At 34.9% G+C, this 15,414-nt stretch overlaps 1 protein-coding gene across 2 annotated transcripts in view; it reads right to left on the reverse strand.

Annotated features, from left to right (window-relative positions):
- The window catches only part of LOC125134059 (T-cell receptor-associated transmembrane adapter 1), a 36,149-nt gene extending 21,490 nt beyond the window's left edge, over positions 1 to 14,659 (reverse strand). The window contains exons 1-2 of one of the 2 annotated variants that reach the window (XM_047792895.1): positions 14,415 to 14,658; positions 2,136 to 2,243 (exon numbers count right to left, since the gene is read on the reverse strand). In XM_047792895.1, coding sequence (XP_047648851.1) covers positions 2,136 to 2,243; positions 14,415 to 14,421 — 115 coding nt within the window. In that variant the 5' untranslated portion in view covers positions 14,422 to 14,658. Of the gene's footprint in view, positions 1 to 2,135; positions 2,244 to 14,414 lie in introns of both variants that reach the window. The other variant, XM_047792902.1, reaches the window with a different exon arrangement.
- Positions 14,660 to 15,414: the final 755 nt, after the last annotated feature.

The following is a 15,414-nucleotide window of genomic DNA, read 5'->3' on the forward strand; positions in this document are numbered from 1 at the left end:
TGGTCTGAATATAGATAAATTCTAATATACAAACTACCCAAAATTGAGAATTGGAAAACCTGTTCACACTGTAGTGTAAGACTAGCACAGTCAAACACTTCTGGGGCAGAAGTGATAAACACATCAGTAAACTTAGACCAATCCTGATCCTGATCACATTGATAAAAAGTGACTCCGAATATTCATATTCACCACAATTCAGTGCAATCATAGGGCTGAAGAGAAAGCCTATTTAGGTTGAAAGTAAATAGGTCAAATTTGCTGAAGTTTAAGTTAGACACTTAGGTTCAGTTAACACATGAACCCACTTGTCCCCTACCCCCACCCAAATCTCCAGAGGATTTCAGCCAGAATCAATGAAGTACTCATTCAGATAATTATTCTTGCCCTGGTTCCTACCTTATTTCACTTTTAAAACTCTCAATTTGCCTTTTTCTAATTTAGGTGACAATATTATCTGCATTCATAAAATAGTTTAATAAAGAAATTAAAAGATAGCCCTCTTAAGCTGTGGTATAAAGAAATGTGCTACTCTTAGCTTTTTTCTTTCTATAAAATAAGGAAACTGTTTAGAAGATATCTGATGATGGCTCATTCGTGCACTGACATATATTATTAGTCTGAAAAAAATATTTGACTTAAACTATTGGGATGGACTGGGAGTCTGGGGTTAATAGATGCAAACTATTGCATTTGGAGTGGATAAGCAATGAGATCCTGCGGTATAGCACAGGGAACTATATCCAGTCACTTGTGATGGAACATGATGGAGGATAATGGGAGAAAAAGAATATATTGGGTCACTTTGCTATATAGTAGAATTTGAAAGAATGCTAAATCAACTATAATGGAAAAAATAAAAATTATAAAATAAAAAATACTGAAAGTATTGCCAATAAAAATGTGCTGCTTACCTAAGATTTCATCTTAGGCATAGAAATGATAATAATAGAGACCCTAAAAGTATGTTGGGTCTCTGGTTGAGAACATTTGGTCAACAATGTAAAAGTATCACATGCTGGTGGAAACTGTTTTAAACAGATAATTAGAAAAACTGAACACTTATCCTTGATTTTGGTATTGAATAAATGTGTGACCTCAGCCATGTCATTTCATTTTCTGGTGCCTCTCATCTTTTTTTTTTTTAATCTGCATGACAATAATACCTTCATATTTTATATTGACATTATCAACACAAGGAGACACTTTTAAGAGGATCAAGGGCTCTCCCTGGAATCTGATCATTGTTCTAAATTGGCTTCATGCACTTTTTCTTGGATACATGTATCTAACTTAGTTTTGTTAACTTTGCTTTATTTATTTCCATCTGTTTAAAGAAAATGTATTTACCACTTAAATGTCCTGCCCCCAATTGCGTTTTGATTCTAGGATCTTAATACCACTTTGGGAAACAGCTGAACTTTCATTCTGCCATCCACACATCCATGTATTCACACATACCTAAGTTAACTGCCTACAGCGTGCAGTTATTGTGTCACTTGCTGGGTATCACACTATTTCAATCATGGCATGAGAGGGAGAAAGCCACATGGTTTTTTCACTCCTGAGCTAACCACCTTATTGAAGAAAAAAGCTGATGGTGGTAGATCTCTTCTCCTGCCCTCCTAGACTCTGTAAATGTGGGATAACAAACTATGGCTCATTCTATTGCTTTTCCAGTTCCCTTCTGATCCCAACTGAACCTGCTGTACTGTAGAGGCCTTAACTGATGCTGAGATGTTTGAGTAGACTTGAGTGAAACCTGAAAGAGCTAGTCATCACTTTTCTCATTCCACCAGAAAGAACCTTCATGGATGCTCCAGTATAGGCTATAATTTCATGAGCTGTTCAACTGGAGGAGTAAGATGGAAAAAATACATTTTACCAGGATAATACCTTCCTACCCTATACCCTCTAGTAGAGAGCTAAAAATCAGTCTGTTTACATTTCTAACATGATTGTATTCTTAAATTAAGAGAACCCTCAGGGTGAAAAAAATGCATCAAATAGATTTTCTACAGATAAAAATATCCTATTGAAGAATATTGCATGAAATTGTATTTTTCTCTAGGTTTCCCAGTGACTCAATCTCTGTTTAAGCAGGTATCATATGGCTGATTCTCAAAATGTCTTACCTTGGCGCTGCTTTTCCACATAGTGGGAAATGTTGAAGATCAGCGATACAGTCAAAGCTAAACCCAAGAAGGCTAGAATTGCCCAGACATAAAACTGGCATCCATTTTCTGCAAACAAAAGCAACACACACACTTAATATAGTAGCTGTTTACTCATTTTAACTGAGTGTTCCCACAATTAAAACTGCTGTCTTTATTCAGAATGAAGGACAAATCCTCTGTCAAGAAATTAATTAGCATTGACAGCCAAAGGCTTTTTATCAGACTTCAAAATGGGTATTAAAAATTCAGCCTGGATTAAAGGAAGCAAGTTACCCATGCTAACTGATGATGAAATTGAAGTCATTTTTACTCTAGCTACTAAAATTTGACAACTGGTGACTGATTATAAAAAATTCCATTCAAAATCAAGAGCTTCCAAATTATGCAGAATCACAATTGGCTATACTCTCCCCCATTTTTTAATCCTCAGTCCGTAGTCATGCCTGCTTACATTATTTATGGAGAATCCTTTACTAACTTATATTAATCCCAGTACTACAGGACACTGTGTGTTGGAATAAAACAATTCTATAATCACAGAAATCCAATTTTGTCAGGACTGGTCATAAGCAGTTCTCTCATACTATTTAGAGCCCCATGAACAGATAATAGAGAGTCGATTATGCTTCTACTTCCCCTCTGTGAGGGACTCTTTTTCATTTCTGAGCTGTAGAGGGGATTTTGTGGAATATTGCCTGTCAGTTGTCCTTGATTATTTATGGCTATCTTTACTCATGCATACATGACTACTAACATAATTAGCCTAATTACAAATATATTTATAAATATATTATAAAACATAAATGAGATATATTTACATACATATGTAAAATTCAGCTAATTTTCTTAGTAGCTACATACCCATGTGAGTGCTGACCCCAGAAAAATGACTTGTGATTCTATAATAATATATATTTATGATTTCAATCAGTATCAATTAGATATCTTTTCTGTGCCAGGAACTGTGCCCTATAATAGCGAATTAAGATAAAGAAAACAGAATCTTTGCCCTCAAGGAACTCTCTATTTGGTTGGGACCTGAATATGTAAACACATAATTAGAAATGCAATGTGATAACAGCTATAATAGAGATTGTCTCTTCACAGTCCCAATTCTCTCTCTCTCTCTCTGACTCTATGGAACATTTTAGGCCCTTTCAAAGAAATCCAAACACCACAACATTAAATAAAATAAACAGAACAGGCAAAACTTTAATAGGAGGGAAATAAGTTTAATTTCTATAGCCTATCTTTAAACCATCAAATAAAGACTCCATAAAGTCAGATGTTCTTTGTATTTCTCTATTTCACTTATTTTCTGTATCTCGAATTTGACATTTGAGTTTTTAAATGTTTTCTTTGAATTATTGATAGTGCAATGGTTGTTTAGCTGCTTTCTGTGTATTTGGGGGGCTTTATTTATTTATTGGGACTCTTTATTCTTAAATGAGCATAGTTAAGCATAGAAGTGATTAAGTATATAAAATATATTTGGATTTATGATGTACATATATATCTATGCACATAATTTGCGTATCACTTATTTATCTATACATTCCTTTTTTTGACCTAGTCTATTGCTCTTTTAACACCAGAAACTGTCTATTAATATCTGCTACCTCTTTAATTTTGTACCATGTAGTTAGATGTTCAAAATATTGTAAGCTTCACAGAGAATAGGACCATTTCTGCCTTCTACTCTGTGCCAGACTTATAGTCCAGTGTTTATAAAAATTTTTTAAGAAATAATAAATGGGAAAAATTAACTGATAATGACAGTGTATATGTGGTTCTATTTTCTTTAAGGGGATTTTTGTATTTCATAAAGTATAAGAAAACAGAGAAGGAGTTCCTGTCGTGGTGCAGTGGTTAACGAATCCGACTAGGAATCATGAGGTTGCGGGTTCGGTCCCTGGCCTTGCTTAGTGGGTTAAGGATCCGGCATTGCCCTGAGCTGTGGTGTAGGTTGCAGACGCGGCTCGGATCCTGCGTTGCTGTGGCTCTGGCGTAGGCCTGTGGCTACAGCTCCAATTAGACCCCTAGCCTGGGAACCTCCATATGCCGTGGGAGCAGCCCAAGAAATAGCAAAAAGACAATAAAATAAAATAAAATGTGTGAAAAAAAAACAAAAGACTTGAATAGTCTTTTATTTTCTTCAATAGAGCTACCAATTAATTTGCTTAAAAACACTAAGATTTTGGAGTTCCCGTCGTGGCACAGTGGTTAACAAATCCGACTAGGAACCATGAGGTTGCAGGTTCGGTCCCTGCCCTTGCTCAGTGGGTTAACAATCCGGCGTTGCTGTGAGCTGTGGTGTAGGTTGCAGATGCGGCTTGGATCCCGCCTTGCTGTGGCTCTGGCATAGGCCTGTGGCTACAGCTCCGATGAGACCCCTAGCCTGGGAGCCTCCATATGCCACAGAAGCGGCCCAAAGAAATAGCAAAAAAAAGACAAAAAAAACCCCAAAAACTAAGATTTTAAGATTTGGAGGAACCTAATTTACTCATCATCAACATAATCCCATAAATACGTATAGAATTCTATGAAGCAATAATTAGCTATTTTAAATATACTAGAAATTCTAGTTATTTTGATACTGCATGTATTTTTAGAATTATTTTATTCATATCTAATTTTTTATTAAAAAACAAATGCCTGCTGAGTATACATTTTAAAAATTCCAACAATATCAAAATATAGAAGAATATTTAAGGTCCTCTGTTGAAACATAAATGGGACACTAATGTTACATTGTCTTCTTTTAAAAAAATTGCCAGTGTGTTTGGAGGAATTTTATCATGTTAGCATGTTATTTTTAGTGTTTGCATAACAATTTCATAGTGTTGCTATAACATAATTTGTATACCCATTTCTCTAAGATGGACATTCTGATTTTTTAAAAACATTTCTTTTATTTATTTATTTTTTTGTCTTTGTGCCTTTTCTAGGGCCCCTCCCGCAGCATATGGAGGTTCCCAGGCTAGGGGTCCATTCGGAGCTGTAGCCTCCCGCCTACGCCAGAGCCAGAGCAACATGGGATCCAAGCTGTGTCTGCGACCTACACCACAGCTCCCGGCAATGCCAGATCCTTAACCCACTGAGCAAGGTCAGGGATCGAACCCACAACCTCATGGTTCCTAGTTGCATTCGTTAACCACTGAGCTATGATGGGAACTCCTAAAAGCATTTCTTTTAGAACTAATAATGCAAGAAATTCCATTGGACTTTTTCTTTGATTGTAGATTTATCTGGAGAAAGTTTCCTAGGAGTAGAATTGCTGGATTAAAGGAAGTTTTTAAGGCAAACTTTCAGAGATCAATTGTTCCCCACTTCCTGTTAATAATAATTCCTGTCAGATGGTTGATTTAACTGTAATGGTGAACAATGGTGCTAGCAAGCCCTCTCACCTGCCAGATAGGTCTCAGTTTCCCTCTTTGCTGTCATAATACAGGGTTATTAATATCTGATTTCTATTATTAAATTAATGATTAAATTAATGATATATATCATTAAAGATTTTTCTTTTCTCTTCCTTGTATATGTCTCTTAAGGACCCACAGTCTAGGTACAGATCTAAGTTCATCGATGTTTTAAAGTAATTTGAGGGCACCCAGTATATTTTCTATTAAGGTTATGTCACAACTATCATTTTAGGTTATTCATTCAGCCAAATGTAGACTCTAAATCACTGACCCTCTACAGTCACTGTGTTTGATGATATTTACGTAAGTGAATTTTAATTCCTACAAAGAGACCATACTTATATACCTCATCCGTGTGCAAAGTGAAAAACAGTAAATTCAGATAAGCAAAAACAAAGGGAATCAACTGCAATCAACACTTCAGTTAATATAAGTGCAAACTTATTTTCTGTGTAGAAGTTGTTACAGTCAGAGGCACAGGATTTAATTATACAGACTATACTGTTATTTACTTTCCCCCCAATAATTTTATAGTATGTTTATTTTCCTATAAACAAAATATCTTTCCATTTCTTTTAGCTGCCCTTTATTCCATTGCCTGGATTTTCCATAATTTATTTAATCCCTTATTGTTAGTCACTTAAGTTGCTTCTAATTTTTTAGTTATATAAGCAATCTTGTGATGAATAACTAGCTAACACCATGCACCGAATCTTAATTTTTTTAAGTAAAAATTCCAAAGGGTGAATTGCTGGATCAAAAGATGGTGCAACAGAAGAAAGGGTGGGGGAAAAATGTAATTGTAATGTATACATGTAAGGATAACCTGACCCCCTTGCTGTACAGTGGGAAAATTAAAAAAAAATTATTAAAAAAAAAGATGGTGCACATCTCAAAGAATTTTGATGTCTTGATAGCCAGCATTTTAAAGCACAGTACTAAGAAGACCCTTCTTAGGTCAATTTGGCCTCTGTTCCTATTAGTTCAACCTGCCCTGACTTTATGTTATAGGCTCTTTCCATTAATCCTTGCTACATAAATCACCACTTTTAAACTTGCTACTATCTTTACACAAACTGTAACCATACATTCTGAAGAAAGTGGTCTATTTGTTTTTTCCACTGCAGCCTGTGACATAAGTCCTTCAGGATAAGGTGCCTGCTCCTCTCTCTGTCTTAAACATGGAGGACATCTCACTTTTCTTTTCCTTACCATGAATTATTTCCACAAAATGTTACTTTGTCTCCTGCCTGTCTTTTAGGACTTATCTACTATACTCATCCAATAATATACCATGCTCCAATCATTCTGAAGCACTTGCATTTTTTCAATAGATAGCATACTTATCATTTCATATCAGTGGGTTCATTACTGCTGAGCCGCAATGGGAACCCCTTAATTTCACACTTTAATTTCCTCATTGTACTTATTGTTATGGGGATTCGGTGAGTTGAAATGTAATGAGATTGGTAGAATAGAATAAAATGTTCAATAAATGGTAGCTATTATTGTTATTTTATGGTTATTATCTTACAACTAATAAGACTTCTATTATTTCTGCAACCTATTCAGCACAAAGTAAGTGTTCACTGAACATGTGTCAACTGCCTAAACAACTGAAGAGTGAAGAACGGTAATGTAATAACCATGGCCAATAGAAAGGTTCTGATCAAGTTATGAGACCTAGACGCATCCACAAGCCAGGAAAAGACAATTGAAGATTATGTTACATTTGTCTCTATTGAGGAGAAAGAACCTACCTCCCAGGTGCTTGGGAAACAGATCCCTGAGAAGAGCAACTCACTCTAGCGTTGGTCAGAGTACACATGAATAATATCTTAATTCTTTCTGCCCTGAATCTGTATTTGCCAAAAAATCCACTGATTATTTGTTTCCTAGGAAATTTAGTACAAGGAAGTTGGTGATAACAGCCAGGTACCTGATTAGATTTATGGGGGTGGAAACAACTATAAATGTAAATTTTTATTTTCCTGTTTAAAAAACCATGGAGTTCCTGCTGTGGCACAATGGATTCGGTGGTATCTCTGGAGCGGTGGGAGACGGGCTCAATCCCTAGCTCTACACAGTAGTTTAAGGATCCGGTGTTACTGCAGCTGTGGTGTAAGTCACAACTGTGGCTTGAATCTGATGATCCCTGCTTGGGAACTCCATATGCCATGGAAAAGCCAAAAAAGGAAAAAAAAAAATCAGTCTTTAAGGAATTTAACTGATGTCATTAAAATCTCCAGAAAAAGGAATTTAGAAAATAGCTCGCGAGTTGAGCTAAGTTGGGAACCCTAGGAAATATATGAATTATTCATTTATTCAAACTGGGATGCTTGCATAAAGGTAAGGGTCAGGGTGAATAGAAACAATCTCTTCATAGACCACATAATAATTTCGAGAAACATAAAATAGGGATGGACTTTCACACACTTCTCTCCAGCATTTACCTTAAAGACCTAGTATGTTTATTGTTACTGTGCACACCCTCTTACTGTGAGCACAGAAAAACTGATGTTTTTGTGTATGCTGACAGCATGGTTCTACCTTCATAATCCAACAATAGCCTCATGCAATAATTGTTTTGTCTAGTCATTGCAGAGAGAGAATGACTGAAGACTACATACTGTGCTTACAACTCAAATTATTGCTCTTGGCAGATATTCTTAATTATTTATTTTCATCTTGGAAATTATATACCCTAATACAATACAGTATAGTATAACTTAACCTAAGAACGCACATTGACAAAAAAGATTCACTGCTTAAAATTAGGCATTTAATGGATGTTTTAATAATTTACCTTTGGCCAAATTACAGGGTTGCAAATCACCTTGCTTTAGAAATAGTCCTGTCTAGAACTGTTACATCAGATCCCCTTGACACTTATTTTAGAAACTTGATTATTCGTTACACACATGCTGAAAGCGTGTAAAACTGATTTTGAAAGGAAATTTTTGATCTCCCTGTAGTTCTCCTTGGATCTACCTCTGAGTGGAGGTTTCAGTGACTTTCCCTGTATTTCTTAATATCAAACCTGCTTCCATCTAAGCTGATGACTTAGCTAAAATGGCAACAGAGATCTGAAATTCAGGTTGTAGTCAGAAAATAAAAATTAACTCTCTGTTACTCTTCTTGTTCTTTCCATTTTCTATATTTTCTGCCTTTGTTATCAGGGCAAACTAAAACTTATTTTAAGAAAAAGAACCAACTGTATGAAACTTGCTGTTGAATTAATTAATTATAGAGAAGCTATGGGCTAGGAGATATTGTTTAATACATTATTTGATATCAGGCATAGGAAGATGGGGATTCCCTCAAGAGCAGGCACATTTTCACTCTTATAATCCATGTGACTACTGTCTTTGGTCATTTGTCTGTTTTTGTGTATCATTTGATACCCAATCTATCTTAAATCTCTAAGATTGTATGATACTCGTTTTTGTAAACTAGTCATATCCCTTGCTCTTATTTTCTCTTGATTTATTTTATTATCCTTTATACTGTTCTATGTACTTCAGATACCTCTCTGGGGAAGGGTAAGAAAGCAAATAAATACACAGAAAATTATAACAAATCTCTAGAATTGATCATCTTTGGGAGAACTAATAAAATCAATCTCCTTGGCACTCAGTTTTTTCCTTTCCATTTCTCACAGCATCTAACATTTAGTTATACCCAATAAACTGTTGTGGTTTGGGTAGATAAAATATAGCAAAATATAAAAATGTGTACTTAAGGCTATAGATAGAAAGCCCTAATTTCAGTTTAAAAATTACATTAATTCTAGCTATAAATTATCCTATCATTCTCACAAAATTGTATTTCAATTAGAAATTTTCCTTTCTCTGTGTTAATTAAAGGGAGCACTGAAAAGTTCTATTAGTCCATTAACTGCTTCAAGAAGATAATTTTGCTCTCAGCTAAAACAGGCTAAATTCTAATGTGTGGGGGTTGGTTTAGCATGGTCTCCAGTTTTCCTCTGATTTTAGGAATGATGATTTTAGTCTGTGATTCCAATCTAACCCTTTTGTTTCCTAAGATATTTTTCTTTTGTAATTTGACCTGAGTTGCAAATAGGAAGATTTTCATTTAGAAGCTGTGTACTTCATGACATTATTGATATCTATCATAATTTTTTAATTGGCAACAATAAATGCCCCCTTTTTGAAAAACAGGGCAAAACACAGAGATGAGAAGATATTGAATAGGTCAGTGGTGGGGATTTTCAACTGGAATGGCAGACTTGCGTAAATATTCGCACACACACACACCCCTCCCCATACCCAGTTAACTTCCATATGCAGTGTGGAGAGCACTCCAGCACCCTGTGGGTGTCCATTCAGTATAGACAGTGCCTCCTATAGCAGTAAATGTGCCAAGAGCCTAAATATTCTTGCCCCCAAAATGCAATCTTTAGTATCACTATGCATTAATTGTAATTATTTTTATTTGTTTAGCTTTTATCAATTTAAAAAGAACTCCCACACAATTTTAATTTAGCTATTTAGAATCACAAAGCCAAAGACTTCAGGAAGTTATTAATGAGGCAATGACAGCTAGGAAAACCATGATTTAAGTTTCTAACTAGCTTTCAGCTATCAGGGGCTAATAGTAATAGGTTTAATTGTAAGACTTCTGACTCCCTTAAAGCCAAGAGTACTTGGAAGGCACTGCGTTTGGCGTTTACAATTACTTATACTCTGGAAGGAAATCCAGTTAAGTAATGTAATGTTTTTCTGCTGGCAGATTTGAATTATGTAGAGGTCTTTACTTAAACAATTAACAATAGAAAAGCAATAAATACAATGCCTTAATTGTTTTTCCTTCAGGGGATCTGTAACTGAGACAAGTGTAAGTATAGTATATAAGATAAGCCTTCTCTTGATGGTTTCTCTTCTTTGGTTTGTAAACTCTCTCAGAGCAGTGACCATCTCTTCTTTGCATTCCATGAATGTGCATATATTTTTTTAGGTACCCCAGAAATTTCCACATAAAAGATCTGATATTATAATCCCCATGGACTCTATTCATAAAATGGATTTTTCTTACTATGGTGATTGTTGGGTGCCAAACGAGGCACATTCTTGATGACTCTGATGTGGCACGTTGTCACTGTCCACACAGCCTCTGTTACCACTATCTATCCCCATTGTCCTATCAATAAAAAGCACTAGAGTCACGGGCACCATCACTGGAAGAGATTCTCAAATCTAGTCCCAGGCTTTTAAGTAAATAATTTATTTTTTTTATTGCAAAATTTGAAAACCGCCAACCTTAAATGAGTGTCTATTACGAATAGAAGGTTATTTGAGAGTGAACCAAGTATGTCGGAGAGGGACCATGGTGGGGCGAGGGACAACAGCAATAGGAGGCTTTGGAACAGTGTCTACTTTGAACAGTGTGAAGAGAGAAGGAAGGTAGTCACTTACCAGCCATGGGACTTGGCCAATCATCTCACACTGAGCCAATTGTAAACCTAGAAGTTCCCACTTACCAGCACATCATGATCCCTCTTAATCTATGCTTATTGGACTTGAGGAAAGCATACATATAGGAGTGAGATGAAGGGTAGATTTTAAGACAGTATGTTATGATTCCTCCAAGACTATGCCCTTGGTCTCTTTTATCATTAAACTTGGAATTGCTAAGCTTGGGTAATCCTGTTGGGGTTGAAATGCTGCCAAAATCCCTCCTGTAGATACACCTCTCTTTATTTTTATTTAGCTGCTCCACTTTGTATATGTACTTTATTGTTTCCTATTGGAGAAGCATCTTGGTTAGTAGCCTCTGAAGAAGGCATGGGTGTGTAGCAAATTTCATCCAACAAAATACCTACTCATATTAAATAATAACTACTAAATTTCTTTAATATTTCAAGAAGTCCTGTTAAAATTTTTTTCTCTCTACTTTTTAAACTGAGAAATGCTGAGAAAATTAAATGATAAAAATAACTGGAAAATAGCCCAATATTTATTTATTTACTAATAACTAGCAATTTGTAGATATTTAATTATTAGAGCTGTGACCTTTAAGAGACAATCATTTCTGAGTTAACTTTTCTCAAATTCACTGTCAAATATTATCTAAATTTAAATGATGAAACATTGTTTTTGACCTCTCTTTAAAGAACATCTGTGTTTGAAACAATTCATAAATTAGTCCTACCTGGTCTCTAAAAGAAAGGCTTTCATTGTTCTCAAGAGGTGACTGAGGTTCAAGGGAAGAGGACACTAGGTAAAAACAATGAAATTTTTTCCAAAAATAGTGATGTATGAGTAAATTGTGAATCACTGTTTAACCTAAATTAATGGGAGCCCAAAGGAGTTGTTTTTGCCATTTGATTCATCTAATATTGATTTTGTGTGAATGCAGAAACATAGTAGGAATTATGATGCTGGCACATTTATTGATAGAGTGACTGCAAGTCATATAGATAGGAGAAAAGGAAAGATTTGGGTTTTTCTTTTTTTTTAATTACTCAAATGAATTGATCACATCTGTAGTTGTATAATGATCATCACAATCCAATTTCACAGGATTTCCATCAGGTTTGGGTTTTTCTTTACATACCTTATTTTACTCAACAAGGAATAATCTCACTGTTTCATTGTGTTCACCTTTATTTTCTTTTTAACTTTGTATATCTAAATGAAAAAGTAATATCATCTGAGTCTCTCACATTACGGATTTTTGGTTTTAAGTTTTGTTTGTTGGCTTTTAAGATCTATGGGACTTTAATGGCAAATACTGTATATATTTTATCTCTTCTGTGGAATTTTATGTCTTAATTGACATTGGAGGACCTCTGTGTTACACCTGAAGAGATCCAAATCTAAACCATGAAATACTATGGAGGAAATTTTATCACCCCCTCCAAATTTAGAATTAATTAATGGGAAATAGTGGAACATCATATTCGCTGCCTTCAGACCTCCTACCCATACCAAGTTCCCCAAGTTCCCCATAACCGTCAGCTCACGGCAATTGTTCATAGTATTGCTATGTCCATTTCTTGCAGGGCATTAGCAAAACTGGAACAATTGTTTTTGTTCTTTGCTAGTATATGTACCTGGAAAATATAAAGAGAGTTGTGAAAATCATATATCAGTTTATGTTCTCTGTGTGATTAATCCAATCAATTCATTTTAAAATTCATTGAACAAAACACTGGAAAGCAAATTCACAGAAACTGTAATATCTATTATCTTTATAAATGGCTCACACATATTGATATTAAAAATACTACTAGCACCATTATAAGCAAAAGATGTATTCAGAAATTCACAAATGATAGAATTATAAACAACTTAAAACTCATGCAAAAATGTTCACCATCATTATAATGAAAGTAATACATATTAAACAATGGGTTAGAATGTTTTGTTTATCAAATTAGTAAAGTTTTTTTTTTTTTCCTTTTATATGAGACCAGCTTGTTAAGGAGAAACACTGCTAGAATGAGAGTGAATTGGCATCAGTGCTGGAAAAGCAATTTGGTAATAATGAGATAAAACGTTCATAACTTCTTATTCAATAATTTGCTGTCTAGAAAATTTTTCTAAGAAAATAACACATAATATAGAAAAACCTATAGAGTTGTTTGTATTTCTGTCATCCAAAATCTAAAAAGCCTGGATATAACATAAATGTCTAACAATAAACAAATAACTAAGTAAACTACAATTAACCCAACAGGTATCACTTTGTGCACTCATATAAAACAATTAAGCAGAAGTTATTATAAAGATGGAAGTATTTAAATTACAATATAAGTGAAAAAATATGATTATATGTATATTATTTCAGCTATGAAGAGCAAACCACATAGATTGTACAGAAGTAAATTTGGAAGTAAATAGGAAATATTTCTTAAGGCGAAAAAAACTACATAAAATTTGTTTCATGTATATTTCACACTTCTCTCACTTTATTGATATGTATGGCTTCAGTTATTACAAAAAGTATTTATTAAAGAAATTAAAAATACATAAAGAATGAAGGGGAATGGTAATCATAGTGAAGCAGACATTTGGCTAATCAATGTGAATCCAACCCTCGCAGTCCATTCCACAAGCGATGGAATTCTCACTGACAACTGAGAAATTGTCATCTCTCTGAAAGATGATGATTGGATTGATTTCTAGGAGGATAATATAATGCCTAAAATCTATGGGATTAGAATATCATTCCTCCTAATCTGCTTTATAACTAAATTGAAGAGGAATATGCATGGTTAACAAAAGTTCCTTTTAAAATAATGGAGTTCTCATTGTGACTCAGGGGAAACTTCTGACTGATGTCCATGAAGACTCAGGTTCGACCCCTGGCCTCACTCAGTGGGTTAAGTATCCTGCATTGCCACGAGCTGTGGTGTAGGTCACAGATGAGGCTCGGATCCCACGTTGCTATGGCTGTGACATAGGCCAGAAGCTACAGCTCCAATTCAACCCCTAGCCCGGGAACCTCCATATGCCATGGGTGCAGCCCTAAAAATTCAAATAAATAAATAAATATTTTAAAAATAACAAGTACTTTAAATGGCGTGATTATTAAGGAACACATACTGAATAGCTTCAACTAGCTTTATATTATAAAACCTTTTTTTTAAAGACAAAGTAGTCAAATTTTGCTCATTAATATATTTCAAAATATGTTCTAATTATGGTAAAGGTTATTTCACACTTTTAAAATAATTGCATAAACTAATTTACTTTCCAAACCTTAAGTGTCTTTTTGCTAGAGGCTTAGAAATTGTTATGTGAGTATTTAGGCATAGAAATTAAACAAAAGAATTTAAAATGCCACTTACCTGACATGCTTCTTTTCTCAGAGAAATCCTTATGTAGCCATAGGCAAATGTATGGATTAAAAATGTTTCCCCAAACCTTTTTTCCTAAGTAACGTTGCTCTTACGTGAGAAGCAGTGTGGCAGTAAACCTTGTCTTTATCTATGCCTCCGTTTTTTTCTCTCTTCTGTTTCTTAAAATCTTTTGTGTGTACTTTGTTCAGTTACAAACAGGAAATGTGGTGATGGAGGCTTCTAGAGTTTTGATCTGAAACCAGCATGCTGCTAAATCTTTGTGAAATGTGAGAAGAAAAATCCCACAAGCCTCTGTACTCTGACATTTGAATTTTATCAATACCTGGATCTAACTTTTAAAATAAATAATAAAATCAAGGTATGAATTAGACCAGGAGGAATCTCCTATGTCTCTGGAAACAACCTAGAGATCTCCTCCCAAGTGAGGTCACATGAAAACAAAGTAAAATATACTAATCTGAGGAGGAAAGAACAAGAAGCCCCCAGGTGACCTCAACTATTGCTTGTGTTTTCTTTGAGGCATGACAGAGGAAAAGGAATTAACAATTTTAGAGCTCTTATTATGCATTGGGTACCTTCCAGACATTATCCCATGGAGACATTGGGTGCTTGCCTTCTTTCCTGTCAAGTCTTCCCCCGCAGTCCTGCTGTCCAACCTAGGGCCACAGGGTGATAAGCTCCAGTTTAACACCCACCCTGGGGTCTCAATATCAGAAGTTCGTAAATGTTAGTGTGCATAAGTATGTTATGTGACATTACTTTAACATGCATATTCCTGATCCCTACTGAATTGGATTATTTGGAGTGGAGTGCTACATTTTCATAATTACCCTGGGTTATTTTAGTATAGGTGTTCTGGAAAATGTTCTGAGAAAGTCATATGTATATATCAATGGTAGTGTTTTATTTTTAACATCGTTTAGATAAAAATAATCTCATTTGTATCTATGTTTGTGTGTACTTCTGAGTATGTATGCCTGCTGCATAT

The sequence above is a fragment of the Phacochoerus africanus genome, chromosome 1 (genome assembly GCF_016906955.1).
Source record: "Phacochoerus africanus isolate WHEZ1 chromosome 1, ROS_Pafr_v1, whole genome shotgun sequence".
Lineage (NCBI taxonomy): Eukaryota > Metazoa > Chordata > Mammalia > Artiodactyla > Suidae > Phacochoerus > Phacochoerus africanus.